This window comes from Macaca nemestrina, chromosome 12 (genome assembly GCF_043159975.1).
Source record: "Macaca nemestrina isolate mMacNem1 chromosome 12, mMacNem.hap1, whole genome shotgun sequence".
Taxonomy (NCBI): domain Eukaryota; kingdom Metazoa; phylum Chordata; class Mammalia; order Primates; family Cercopithecidae; genus Macaca; species Macaca nemestrina.
The window spans coordinates 32,125,368-32,140,036 of NC_092136.1; the positions used below are offsets into that span (position 1 = coordinate 32,125,368).

A 14,669-nucleotide genomic window follows, 5' to 3' on the forward strand; every position below is an offset into this window, starting at 1 on the left:
CTGGGTTATCTAATTTAAAGGTTTTACTCCAAAGGACATTGACAAACAAGGAATAAGTCACAGAAAGTTGTTTTTCGACACACCAAAGGACGCCACTTATCCTTTGAGGATGCAGCATTTGGCACTTACTCTCTGAGTGAATGTCTCTGCGAAGTCTCTTCCTCATCAGTGTCACTGCTAATAGTGATGACACTCACTGCAGGACTCGGGGAGTCAGCAATAATGATGGTTTGTCGCTGTTTGTCTGAAACTGATGAATCAGAGTCCTGTCTGACAGATGTTTCACAGCAATTTCTTGCCTCTCCTTCTGAGTTCTGATTGTCCTGTGTTTCTATACAACTTACTTCCTCGACATCTTTCCCATTAATTATCTTTGGAGAAATAAATGCTGAATGTGGGATATTGGTATTCTGTAATGAATTACTCCTGCAACCAAAGGAATAATTTATAATTTCTATAATCAAAATATGTATAATCAGTTGTCTAAGGTATCTTGTTAAACCAAAAAATGCAAACCTTCACTTGTTCGAGTTCATGAATATAACACACCAACAGATCTTGAGTTCTTGTGAAATATAAAATACCTCTAGAAATATCCATGTAGATTGCATTTACATACATTTAAATAGTCACTTTTTGGTAAATGTGCTATCTGAATGTCCACAATTGCTACACTACAGGTAGATAATAAATCAAAAGGGCAATAAAGACAATCTTACCAACTGAAAGCATTTATTTCCTCTCTTCCTGGCTCCCATTCCATTAGTTTTACCAAAATACCTCTGAGAAATCGAGAAGGGAGCTGGCTTAGTGTTTGTAATAAAGGTATAAAAGAGGTCATTTTGAATACAACAGAGTGACCCTTTAGTGTACATGCAAAATTCATTTTAAAGATTCTCAAAACGCAGAGGAAAGTTAAAGCACCAATACCAACCTGTTCTGGCACTGTTTATTTTTCTTGGTAGTGGCAGGTTGAGGCCAGACAACATGTGCAATCCCCACACTAACTGGCTGAGGGGCAGATAAAGTTATCTGATTGGTCAGAAGAGGCTGCGGCATCACTGAGTTATAATGATTGCTGCATGAAATCATCTTCCTAGGGAGAAGTTCAGAACAATGTTTTTAATCAAGACCTTTCTTTAATCAAGATCTAGTCTGCAAACTATTCATAAAGTACTTTTGTTTTCAGCTTACCCCCAGTCTGCAAGCCTGTGTGAACCAGCCACACTCTCAGAAGTTAGTGTAGTAGTAGCAGGAGCCAGAGGTGTCACCTGTTGCCAGGCAGGCACCAGCATCTGCTGTGTTCTACCAGACCACGTCTGCTTGCAGCAAAGGAAAACAATAGAAAATAACAAGTTATAAGTAACTTTACCATATCCTAGACTCAAAACTATCTAAAGTAACAGCTAACAATTATAAACATTAAAGTCCATAACCTACAAAATGGATTAAATCCCTATCCAGGTCATTTTCATTATTTCCCAACAGCACAAGCTGATATATGGCAAGGAATGAATTATTACCAACCTGAGAAAGAACTCCTGGTCGGATCTGTAGTGGCTGCACAGCTGGGGCCTGAGTTACAAGTGGAACTGTATTATCTACCCTTATTGAATAACTAGTAGGTTTACCATGTGTTGCAGGAATACCTGTGAAACAGAACAGTTATCAAATAAAAGAAAAAAATCTTCCTCTTATTTAACTTATACAATTATTTTAAATGTCAAGAACTGCTTAAATTCTGACAGTTTTTTTTTTTTGTTTTTTTTTTTTTTTTTTTTTTTAGACAGGGCCTTGCTCTGTTGCCCAGACTGGAGCACAATGGCATGATCCATACTGTGGCCTCAATCTCCTGGACTTGTGGATCCTCCCACCTCAACCTGAGTAGCTGGGACCACAGGCATATACCACCATGCCCAGTTCATCTGTTTATTTTCTGGTAGAGACAGGGTCTATGTTGCCCAGGCTGGTCTTGCACTTCCGGGCTCAAGAGATCCTCCTACCTCAGCCTCTCAAATTTCTGGTATCACATGCATAAGCCGCCACACCCAGCCTTGATTGTGGGGTTATAATGCCATTCTCTGCATAAAATTTTCATAACACTGAGCAATCCATTAGGAAAATGATGTACTTCTTGTCTATCTTGTGATATACATCATTCCAAAAATTATTATAAAGCTCCCCTTTCTGTTTCAAAATGCATACTACAAAGTTGAACCATTTAATTTTCTTGAAACTTCTTATCTCCAAAGTTTGCTATTGAAGCTTTATTTTCCTTTTTAAATAGTTCAGTCACCATGATAAAGAACATGGAAAGAAGAATCTGGTTTAGTATGCTGACAACCTAGCAGGTAAAGGTTCTTCTTTTCATACAAACTTTTAGCTATGCTTAGTATCTTCCTCTTTAAAACTGTGATAGAATCTTATGCTCTTGTCACCAAAACAGAAATACATCACAACTTCATAATTTAATGGACATAATGGTTCACATAATGGATGAAAATTCAGGGATGGCACACTCATTTCAGCCTCCAAAGGAAAGGCAAAACTAACCTATTTACCTAATTTGATGATTAAAACTAAGGTTTCCCCAATGTGGCTTAATTGACTAGTATTCTTAGCAGAGAGCTGCTGGAACTCCAGAACAAACATGCTACCATTTTGCTTGCCCACTAGGAAAATTAGAAAGCAGGATTACCAGACATGTTAATCCTGTTAATGTTACTATAATGTTAATATAGCTGTTTGATTCACTGCAAAGCACCTTGCAAATATTAAGTCTTATAATACTGAACTCTGAGACAGCAAAGTAGTATCACATTCCAACTTAAAGTTTTGACAAGATTTTAGGGGCATCCTCGAAGATCAGAAATTAAATTAATGAAAATAATTTGACCACTTCATAATTCCACTTTATTGTAGCAGTTACTTTCAACATGGGCTTGCAGATTATTTAAATATAATGTAATCAATTTGGGGATAAATGTGATGTTGAGTCTTTCTCTTCAGGCATAAGAGAAAAATACTACAATTGTTTTCTTTCTCTATTGTAAAACAACCTCATATTTTCTATTTCACAGATGTAAGTGTTAATCCTAAAGAGAATGTCCATTTTAGCCTGTTTATTTTCTTCACTGAGACTATTATCTTACTACCAGGTTATTATACTCTCTGTGCTCCACCTAAAGAGCCAGGTATGAGTCAAGTTTAATAAAAATCTTCTTACTTCTGCTAAAAAGCCTGTCTTGATCATCCAATTCTCCAAGACATGGAATATCAGCACACTCAGGCAGTGTAGATATATTGCAATATATAGACAATCTCTTCAAGAGAAAAAAAAAAATCTCTTCACTTTGACAAGGATGAACAGACAGAGCAAATTTCCAAATCTCAACAAAAATCTCATTGCCTGTAAATTCTCTCCACAAGCAATGTCTTAAGATGAGAAGAATTCTCCTATATACTCTCTCCACAGGAGATCTAATTTTTTATCAAATTCAATAGTGGGATAAGATCTCAATTTTTGTATAGTTTAGGTTAGCTGAAACTTTATCTTTGATTATATTTGCTTTAATACTTGGAGAACAAGGCATTAAAAGCTTACAAATATTATTTTAGTATAACAGGAAAGAATTTTGCTGGAATATATTTTACTCTAATATTGTCATCTAGAGGGGATGAATACCTAACTTTTCAGGTCACTAAATAATTTTAAAAGCTTGTTTAATAAATAAAACATTCAGATATGTTAAATAAAAGCTTAGCTGATTTTTAAAAATAAGCTTACTTTTTAAAATAAGCACACTTTTTAAAATAAGCACAGTCTTATGGATATCGTATTTATATGCCTGTACTTACATATTATAATATCTAAAATATATTAAATGCATTACCTAAACATGATAGCGTCAAAGTAAAATTTTTAAGTCAAGGTGATAAAGTTTATTTTAAAATATAAACCACAATGGTACCATAATTACTATCCCCAATAGCTGCCCAATAATTATTTTAAAATGTTTCTTGAAAATGCAACAGCACATTCTGAAGGGAAGGGATAAATGAAGGGGAGGGGCAAGAAGCCCAATGCTGAAATTTTCTACATTACAATTTCTACCTAACATCTACCCGTCCGGTACTAAGACTGATTAGAGGGAGTGCTTTCATTTCTAAGGCAGACACTCTACTAAGATGAGAAACAACATATTTATAGAGCCTGCCTGGCCTGTTGCTGCAACTGCACCTGTTATATAAGCTAAAACATATTGTGCTTCTTCTCACTAGTAATTCTAATTCAAAAGTGCTGTTCATGACATTTAGTGGGTTAATGAGTCTGTGATAGTAATTCTTTTCTTTCAATTATCCCATATTATAAACCACTGATATAGTTGTTACTTTATGTACAAAAAGGTTTCTAACTTTTCATCAATTATAAGCCATATAAAAAGACAAAAGATTTTTCTAACCTCATTCAAATGTTTTAAGAATGATGCTCAATGCTGTTTAGAAACGTGTCTCAGAAGTCTCTTAAGTTTTTGCCACAGAAGCTAGGCTCTGAAAAAAAAACCTACTATTCCAAATCTTCGTGAAATATACCACAGTATAAGTGGTGACCCTAAAACTGATTTTGGTACATGGGAGGGATTACTAGAACCAAAGAACATATTTGTTAGTGTAGATTATAAATTTAAGTGAAAATGCATTTGTCAAGATAACGCAAGTGATAAGTGATTAAAAAACATATTTTTAAAAAGCACCAATCTTGCATGCTGAAGTATTTAGAAGTAGTGTCATAAAATCTACCATTTAATTTCAAATAGTACACGTATGTGCACTACGTAAGTAGGTAGGTAGATTGATGATGCAAATATGGTAAAATATTAATACCTGTTGAATCTAGGGTAGAAAACATTATTCTTTCAATTTTTCTATATGTTTGAAATTCTTATAATAAACACTTGGGGGAAAAAACTGAAAAACACAACAGCATCACACTGTTAGCATCTATTATTGCTAACACTATAATGATGTGGGCATTTTTATTACCGGAAAGTAATAAAAATGTCACTGTTACAGATACTCACAGACCACCACTGTGACCACTGGGTCACAATTTCACCTTCAGAGTCAACAATGAAAATAAAGCTACCCTGATAGAACAATAGTAACTGAAGATCTGACCTGTTTTCACATCTCTTATTACCAGCAAATCAAGTCAACAAACATATTCTTGGTTCTTTATTTGGTACTGTGGGAAATATTAAAATAAAAAAAAGTTTTAGAGTTGCTTGAATGCTTAAAATTTAAAAAATCAGAGGACGGGTGCAGTGGCTAATGACTGTAATCCCAGCACTATGAGAGGCTGAGGTGGGCAGATCACCTGAGGTTAGGAGTTCGAGACCAACCTGGCCAAAATGGTGAAACCCTGTACATACTAAAAATACAAAAATTAGCCAGGCATGGTGGTGCATACCTGTAATCCCAGCTACTTAGGAGGCTGAGGCATGAGAATCACCTGAACTCAGGAGGTAGAGGTTGCAGTGAGCCAATATCGTGCTACTGTACTCCAGCTTGGGCAACAGAGCAAGACACTGTCTCAAAAAAAGACACACTTAAAAGAAAAAAAAAAATCAAATAATCCTTCAGAATCAAAATATATTAGAGTTGGAAATTGCCAATATATTATCTATTCAGTCTATTTCCTTTTACTAAGGCTGAAATAAATAAACAGGCTAGTCTACAATGATACAGTAAAAAGGGGAAACAGAATTAGATTCCTGGTGTCCTGACTTAGCACCAACTGTTCTCATTTACTCTGTACAGTATCACCATTAAGTTGGACATGTTGGTTTAGGGCCCCATCTGTAATTGATCTCTTGCATTAACTAGATGTTAAAGCTTAGCAAGGACAAAATCTCAGGAAAGGACTTAGGAAGTAGGGTTTTAGTCCAGTTATTCCAGTAGTGAGGTTTGATGCTATGATTCTCTAGGAACCATTAAGAGATTTCCTAGTTTAAGAATGTATAGCCAGTCAGGCACGGTGGCTCACGCCTGTTATCCCAACACATGGGAGGCTGAGGCAGGTGGATCACCTGAGGTCAGGAGTTCAAGACCAGCCTGACCAACATGGAAAAACCCAGTCTCTACTAAAAATACAAAATTAGCCAGGCATGGTGGCACATGCCTGTAACCCCAGCTTTCCAGCTCCTCGGGAGGCTGAGGCAGAATTGCTTGAACCCAGGAGACGGAGGTTGCAGGCTGCAGGGAGGCAGAGGTTGCAGGTTGCGGTGAGCCGAGATCGTGCCATTGCACTCCCGCCTGGGCAACAAGAGCGAAACTCCATCTCAAAAAAAAAAAAAAAAAAAAGAAAAAAAAGAATGTATAGCCTCTTCAAAGGTATTCTGTCAACCATTCCACTTGAGGATTTAATTGGCTATTTTTATTTAATGAAGGGACATTAATTTAATTGAAATCAATCCATTATTTATTACCTAAGCTATCAATAAAGACTATAGTATTTTGGGACAAAACTCTTTTGACCAAAATTTTAAATAACTGAGCTCTCAGTCACTTTAATGTTTGGTATTGGTAGACAAATGTCTAAAACAGTGATACCCAGCATAGGCCAACTTGTAGCTTCCCAAGTTCAATCATTCCTATTAAGGTATTTTATCATTTTACACTCTACAGGAAATACAATTGTCATATGACCCATTTTGTTAGTGATGACTGTAATGGAGTTCCAGTCAAGAAATGAGTGTCACTGGTCTAAAGGCTTATTGAACAGCTTAAATTTTTTTTTTTTTTGAGACAGAGTCTCACTCTGTCACCCAGGCTGGAGCGCAGTGGCACAATCTCAGCTCTCTGCAACCTCCACTTTCCAGCTTCAACCTCCACTTCCCAGCTTCAGCCTCCCGAGTAGCTGGGACCACAGGCGCACACCACCTTGCCCAGCTAATTTTTTGTATTTTTAGGAAAGCCAGGGTTTCACCATGTTGGCCAGGCTGGTCTCAAACTCCTGGCCTCAAGTAATCCGCCCGCCTCAGCCTCCCAAAGTGCTGGGATTACAAGCGAGAGACACTGCGCTTGGTCTGAACAGGTTAAATCAAATTCAAATGTAGCACTAAATGCAGCAAAAATTATACAATATATTTAATGAATAGATTCCTAAGCTTATTTTAAAATAATGCATGCCTAGATTCAAAGCAAAATTTAAATAAAAGAATACCTTGAATAGCTGGGGGACAGATAATCAATGTCTGCTGAAAAGCATCACCACAACCAAACTGAGCAGTTCCTGCCTGCAGAGGTATTCCATGGTGCACAACTGAATGAGCAGATGTGGTCAATGCCTGAAACAATCAGCACATTATACAGAGCACATTAGACAGAGCAGTCTTCTAAATGAAATACACATGCTGTATAAATAGAATTCAAACACATTTCTTAAGATCATAATTCTACAATTAAAATGTGCCCAGAGCCAGGCGCAGTGGTTCACGCCTGTAATCACAGCACTTTGGGAGGCTGAGGCAGGCAGACCATGAGGTCAGGAGATGGAGACCATCCTGGCTAACACAGTGAAACCCCATCTCTACTAAAAGTACAAAAAATTAGCCGGGCGCGGTGGCAGGTGCCTGTAGTCCCAGCTACTCAGGAGGCTGAGGCAGGAGAATGGCATGACCCCAGGAGGCGGAGCTTGCAGTGAGCTGGGATTGCGCCACTGCACTCCAGCCTGAGACACAGCGAGACTCTGTCTCAGGAAAAAAAAAAAAAAAAAAAAAGTACCCAGAAAATGAGAACAAAAACAAGCTGCCAAAATTAAAATTTAAAAACTGATTCTACTGACCTCTACTTTTGGTAGAGTTATGGCATAGAAGGGCAGATGGAAGATACTTAGAGAATGAAGAGAGGAATGGAAAAAAAATGAATTTGAGTAGATATGTTCCAATTGTTATACCTCGAAATTTTAAGAGATTTGGTAAAACAGATATAGTAAGACCTCACTAGCACTGTACATTCTAACTGACACCAAACTTCTGTATATATCAAAAGTAAAATGAGCAATCATTAAAAAAAGACCCTAAGTTATTAATTACTACACATTCTTACCTGACTTCTTAATGTTCCAATTTTAGTAAAATTTGCAGTCAGTGTAGCAGTACTGCTTGAAGCAACTGGTCTTAAAAGTGAAGTTTTGTTGTGATTATTTGTGTCACATAAATTTAGGTGGGACTTACAAATATCCATAATATGAAAACAGGACTTTACGCTGTAAAACAAAAGTGAAGGTATTATAGTATTATTCTAAATGCTTAGTTTTAAATTGAGGTACATTGACAAAATAAAAAAATGATTCCTAAAAGAAAAAAATCCTATGATTTGCACTTAATCTGCTTCTTTCCAGTAATATTTCTAACAGGAAATCTTACCAGAAAAGATTAAGTTTCAGAGCAAGTAAAAGTATACATTCTGCAGTATTTTTCTTAAAACAGTAAAATCATAGTAAGCATTTTTGGTTAGTATGCAATAATTTTACGACCCCCTACGCGAAAAATTTTTTCCTAAATTTCTAGATCTCCACACCACTAAATTAACAGTACCAAAGAGTTGCTATCGTGTTACTTTCAAAGTGACTGTATATGAAAAACATTAGGACATTTTAAGTGTTTGAGGGGAAAAATCTAACTGGGTTGTAGAAAAATGTAAATTTTAAGAACAATTCACAATGATAAACATTGGGTTCATTCCTATGCCTTCTTCATTTTGTCTTTTTAAATACTGAAGGAAGCTGTTTTAAGTCACTTAAATTTACTCCCTTCATCTCCCAAAATATGTCTGAGGCTCAAAGAATTTGTAAGATTTGGCCGGGTGCAGTGGTTCACACGTGTAGTCCCAGCACTTTGGGAGGCCAAGGTGGGTAGATCACTTGAGCCCAGGAGTTCAAGACCAACCTGGGCGACATGGTGAAATCCTATCTCTACAAAAAATTAGCCAGGCACGGTGGCGCATGCCTGTAATCCCAGCTACTCATGAGGCTGAGGTGGTGAGAGGAGCACTTGAGCCTGTGAGGCAGAGGCTGTAGTGAGCAAAGATTGTGCCACTGCACTCCAGCCTGGGCAACTGACAGAGCAAGACCCTGTCTCCAAAACAAACAAACAAACAAAGAAAATACAAAGAATTTGTAATATTACAGGCCTTTGGAATGTTAGTATATATTCTTCCCTACCAACCTATAATCTACTGACCCACGAAAAACCTCCTTTCCTTCACAATGCAGGAGAAAAAGAGGAAAAAGGAAAGCAAAAGTTGTGGGGAAAAAAAAGTAAAATGGAAGTTGTAGGACTCAAAATATGATAGAATCTACGGTCTGGGAAAACTGAAATGTGACCTGAAAGAGAAAACTGTTAGCATTTCCTTTTATATATGCCTGGTTATTAAGATAAGAAAGTCATGTATAATAAAAACAAAACCACTCAGTCTTATTTTTAGTATCGCATTTTGGAGAAGGAACACTGGACTGCAATTCAGACTTCAGTTCTAGTTCCGGACAGTTACTGGTGTATATGAACTTGGTCAAGTTAGCTTAGCCTCTTTTTACTCAGGTTACTTGTATTTAATGAAGAAAAGTAATTTCTCTGATGCAGTGATTTTCTATAGACTTATTATGTTTTTAGAAACACTTTAAAAGATCTTAAAGTAACATACTGGTTGCTATGAGGGAAATCTAGAAGATGTTTCATATTAACAAAAGGATGGTTCAGGGTCTCAGCTGGAGTAATTCTTAAATCAGCATCAATCAGCAACATTTTCTTCAACAGACTAACAAATTCTCTTCTATCAGCTTTCTCAGCCAAAAGATCACTTCCTTCCAAATCCATCACTGTGTTCACCTAAGAAATCAAAATTTCAAGCCATCAAGTAAAAATAAGCCAGAGAGAGTAGTATAAATTCCACAGTCAAAAAAGAAAACAAAAATCACAACACAGGAGAGGAGAGGGAACTACGATTATCTTAAAACAAAGAAGAACAATTAATATTAAATCCTCAAAATGTGTTGAGGTACCAAATAGGATTCAAAGCATAAAAGAAGATTTTAAAAATTAAACAAATATCCATTTCTAGCGAAATATAGGGAAAAGAAATCTGTTGGCTAGGATTTTTCCTTTCAAAGCAAACATTTTTTTACTAAAGAACGAATAGGTAAATTAAAATTTTCATAATGACAAATGCAATTTAGTTCCTGAAAGGTTGAAAATAGAATCAGTTTCATTTGAAAAACGTAAAAACAGCATGGACTCTGTAGCCATTTAAAAACTGAGTAACATGTTTTGGGCCCCTTGGCATTCAGGTCTACCATCTAAGCATACCAGATTAACAAATGTGGCTATGGTACTCACATGCGCTATGTCATCCAGACTGTTGAAAATGTATTTTCTGGCTTCTTTAGACTTCATTCCTGTCTCTGCCTCATGCTCTTCCAATGTCTTATTGCATATATCAAAGGGAAAAAAGAATACATTATTATCCACAATATGCAAATTTCTTTAATCCTGGCACATTTAGTCTAATATATTAAATATTCTAAGACAAATAGTAATTTCAAAAGAGAAACTATCAAAACGTATTTTTTAAAGTATACACAAAAAAAATGAGAAGTGCTTGGTTCAGGCCAAGAAAAAAATTACAAATGTAACAAACCCCATAAAGAAAATAACTAGGCCTGGCATGGTGGTTCACACCTGTAATCCCAGCACTTTGAGAGGCCGAGGTGGGTGGTTCACGAGGTCAAGAGATCGAGACCATCCTGGTCAACATGGTGAAACCCCATCTCTACTAAAAATACAAATAGCCGGGTGCAGTGGCATATGCCTGTAGTCCCAGCTACTTGGGAGGCTGAGGCAGGAGAATCACTTGAACCCGTGAGGCGGAGGTTGCAGTGATCTGAGATCATGCCACTGCACTCCAGCCTGGCGACACAGGGAGATTCTGTCTCAAAAAAAAAATAACTGTTTATGAAGTTAATTATTGAGGATTTACTGATTCCCCCAAAAATCCTAGCACAGTTGGGATATGTAGTAAGAGGTCAGATTCAGTCCCTGTCCTATAAAGTATAATAATGTAGAAATGAGAAGATAAACACATAACACAAATGTAATTATACACATAAATGTTTTTTAAAATTTAAGATGAATTAATAATTATGTTGTGGAATTAGAGAGTAAGTGAAGTTATTCTAAGAGGACTTTCTTCTTAAAGAATAAAGGGGGCTGGGCACAGTGGCTCACACCTGTAATCTCAGCACTTTGGGAGGCCAACGCGGGCAGATCAAAAGGTCAGGAGTTCAAGACCAGCCTGGCCAATACGGTGAAACCCTGTCTCTACTAAACATACAAAAATTAGCCAGGCATGGTGGCGGGCACCTGTAAACCCAGCTACTTGGGAGGCTGAGTTAGGAGAATCGCTTGAACCTGGGAGGCAGAGGTTGCAGTGAGCCAAGATCGCGCCACTGCGCTCCAGCCTGGGCAAGAGAGCAAGACTCCGTCTCAAAAAAAAAAAAAAAAAAGAGAGAGAGAGAGAAGGACAGGGCCAGGCATGGTGGTTCACGCCTGTAATCCCAGCACTTTGGGAGGCGGAGGCGGGCGGTTCTCTTGAGGTCAGGAGTTCAAGACCAGCCTGGCCAACACAGCGAAACCCTGTCTCTACTAAAAATATAAAAATTAGCTGGGCGTGTGGTGCAAGTTTGTAGTCCCAGCTAGTTGGGAGGCTGAGGCAGGCGAATCGCTTGAACCCAGGAGGCAGAGGTTGCAGTGAGCCAAGTTGGCACCACTGCACTTCAGCCTGGGCAAGAGAGAGAAACTCTATCTCAAAAAATAAAAACGAAAAAAAAAATTGATAAAAATAAAATAAAGAAGGACCAAAAATGAAAATTCAAAAGAAGGAAGTAATTTAGTAAAATGTAAATAGATATGGAAGGTATTATCCATGCATATGAGGTATCTTAGAAAACTAGTCTTCTAAATATTCTATTTTTTAATGAATTACCTTTAATCTCCAACCAGAATGAGACATATCTGTTTCTTTGCAAAAAAATCTTGTGGATTTAGTACCCACATTTAACAACTGTTCTCCTGGTAAACCTTGAGTCTGAGAAATGTATCGAATCTGAAAAATAATTTACAGAACAGAATAGTTTATTCTTTCATGTGACAGAACACTTAAGTCAGACACCAGGCTGTATGTTACGTCAGGTATGAAAATACATAGTCTATGCCCTCAAGAAATGCATTGTCCAGTGGAAAACATATATGGAAAAAATTGTAATACAGAATTATAAGTATCATAATAAAAGCATGCTTGACAGACAGAAAAGGCATACCTAAAGTAATTGGATCAGGTAAAGTTCTAGAAGAGGTGGTCCTCAAGTTTGGTGTTAAAAGAAAAATAACAGGAGTTTGCACTGGAAGGGTGGGGGGAAAAACTATGCTAAGGTTATAGTATGTGCAAATATGGAAAATCAAGAGAGAATACCCTCACATTCAAACACTGAAAGTACAGAGGGTCACTAACAGAGAATGCTAAGAGATGAAATTGAACTAGCAGGTAAAGGGCTTTATCAGCAAATTAAGAAATTTGGATTAGATGCCAGGAGGTAATAATGGGAAACCACTGGACAAATTTCAGCAGGAAATTGACAGCTTACATTTTAAAGAAATGTCTGACAATGGGTGAGGGGATAAGGCCAGAGAAGAGATGAAGAAGGTCTGAACTGAGAGACTGAATGGGAATAGAGAGGAAGGAATAAATTCAAAAGAGATTTAGATTGATAAAGACTGGGTGAATTACTATGGTGGGAGTTTGGAGGGAACACTTTTTTGAGACACTGATATATACACAGCTGTGTCTCTAGGGGAAGAGGCATGGTAGCTGATGGGCTCTCCCAAGGGTGATACTAAAAAACTCCAGCTTCAGGGCTTCTGAACTTAATATTTCTGTTTGAAATATTCTTTCCCCAGATATCTGTATGGCTCTCTTGCTTCCTTCAGCTCTTGGTTCAAATGTTCCCTTACTGACCAGGCCTTCCATGACCCATCAATAAATAACAGCAAACTCTGCCCTTCTCAGTACCTCACCCACCATCCTCCTGGCTATATTTTTCTCCACTGTGCTTTTCATTATCTAATATTCTACACATTTATTTTCCATTTTCTTACCTCTCCATGAGACTCTTAAGTTCCATGAACAGAAGGACTTTTCTGTTTACTTACATACCCCCAGAACCCATGAAAGTGCCTGGTACACAGTAGGCCTTCAAATATTGATTCCCCCACTTAATGAGTGGGAAACATGGGGGATAAACAGGGGCTCAGAAAAGAGAGAGATCTCTGGGGGCTAAAATTGTTTTTCCATCCTTCCTTCTTACTAAAACTTGACTCCCCTAACCTGTATGAGAATAAATGCAAAGACTTTTTTTTTAAACCTCAAAGACTCTGCTCCATCAATTAGTCCATCCTCTTCTGCATCTTCTATTTCTTCCTCCCTCTGAGCTCTCTCCCAACCAAATACAAAAATGTTCAATATCTTCTATCCTAAAAAAAAAAAAAGTAAACCTCCCTTAACTACTTAACTCTCTCGTCTCACCTTTAAAATAGTAGCCTATATTATTTCACTTCCCATTCACACTTCAACACACTGCAATCTGAATTTTACTCTCATCACCCTCATGATATGGTACTAAGATAAGTAATGGCCTGTTAGTAACAGACACGTTTAATAATCACATATAAATCCTTATTTTGATACTAATGGCTACTACCATTTTACATAAAAACCATTCATTCAGTTTCCACGACACCATTCTTTTCTGGGTCTCTTTCTACTTCCTGATAGTCTTTCACTGTGTTCCCCTGTTTGTTCTTTATATGACACTGCTTTCCAGAGTCTTGTCTTTTTTCCCTCTATAAGTCGTAAGTGCCCACAATTTTATCTCTAAATCTGTGTCTCAATCTTTGGCTCTAGCTCTGGAGCTCCAGACCCAACCACTTATTGAAACTTGCGACCTGGTTGACTCTAGTACCTCCAACTGAATATATCCTAAACTGATTTGCCCCCAGATCTGCTAATCCTTATGTATTTTCCTCCTGTGGTTAATAGCAACACCACCCACTCAAATCAGAAACCTGAAATTGATGCCCTATACCTCTTCCTCATCATGCTCCCCCAACATCCAAAAGCCTAACAATTTTACTTCATTAACATTTTTCACAACTGTCCCCTCCTCTCCATCCCTACCTCAGATCCTCTTCAATTCTGAGTTATACAATTTCACAAGCCTCCTGATTATTCTACCTGCCTCCAGTCTCTCCTAATGTCCTTACCCGCTCACCCCCAATTCATTATTGACACTACTGCCAGACATCCTGGCAAAATGTGCGTCTGTTAGTCACTTGTATAAAATTACTTAATAACCCTTTACTGACTAGAGCAAGCTTGTCCAACCAGCAGCCCTGGCCCAGGGGCTGCATGAGGGCCAATACAAATTCCTAAACTTTCTTAAAACATTATGAGATTTCTTTTGTGATTTTTTTTTTTAAGCTCATCAGCTATCATTAATTTTAGTGTATTTTATGTGTGGTCCAAGACAATTTTTCTTCTTCCAATGTGGCCCAGGG

The 14,669-nt window shown here is 37.5% G+C and overlaps 1 protein-coding gene across 6 annotated transcripts in view; it reads right to left on the bottom strand.

Annotated features, from left to right (window-relative positions):
- The window catches only part of LOC105471525 (homeodomain interacting protein kinase 3), a 101,360-nt gene that overhangs the window by 8,041 nt on the left and 78,650 nt on the right, over positions 1–14,669 (bottom strand). For 3 of the 6 annotated variants that reach the window (XM_011724020.2, XM_011724021.3, XM_011724022.3), the window contains exons 4-13: positions 12,043–12,162; positions 10,398–10,484; positions 9,706–9,890; positions 8,110–8,269; positions 7,226–7,349; positions 1,528–1,649; positions 1,195–1,319; positions 935–1,096; positions 720–782; positions 130–426 (exon numbers count right to left, since the gene is read on the bottom strand). In XM_011724020.2, coding sequence (XP_011722322.1) covers positions 130–426; positions 720–782; positions 935–1,096; positions 1,195–1,319; positions 1,528–1,649; positions 7,226–7,349; positions 8,110–8,269; positions 9,706–9,890; positions 10,398–10,484; positions 12,043–12,162 — 1,445 coding nt within the window. The remainder of the gene's footprint in view (positions 1–129; positions 427–719; positions 783–934; positions 1,097–1,194; positions 1,320–1,527; positions 1,650–7,225; positions 7,350–8,109; positions 8,270–9,705; positions 9,891–10,397; positions 10,485–12,042; positions 12,163–14,669) is intronic. The other 3 variants (XM_011724025.2, XM_011724027.3, XM_011724028.3) reach the window with 1 other exon arrangement.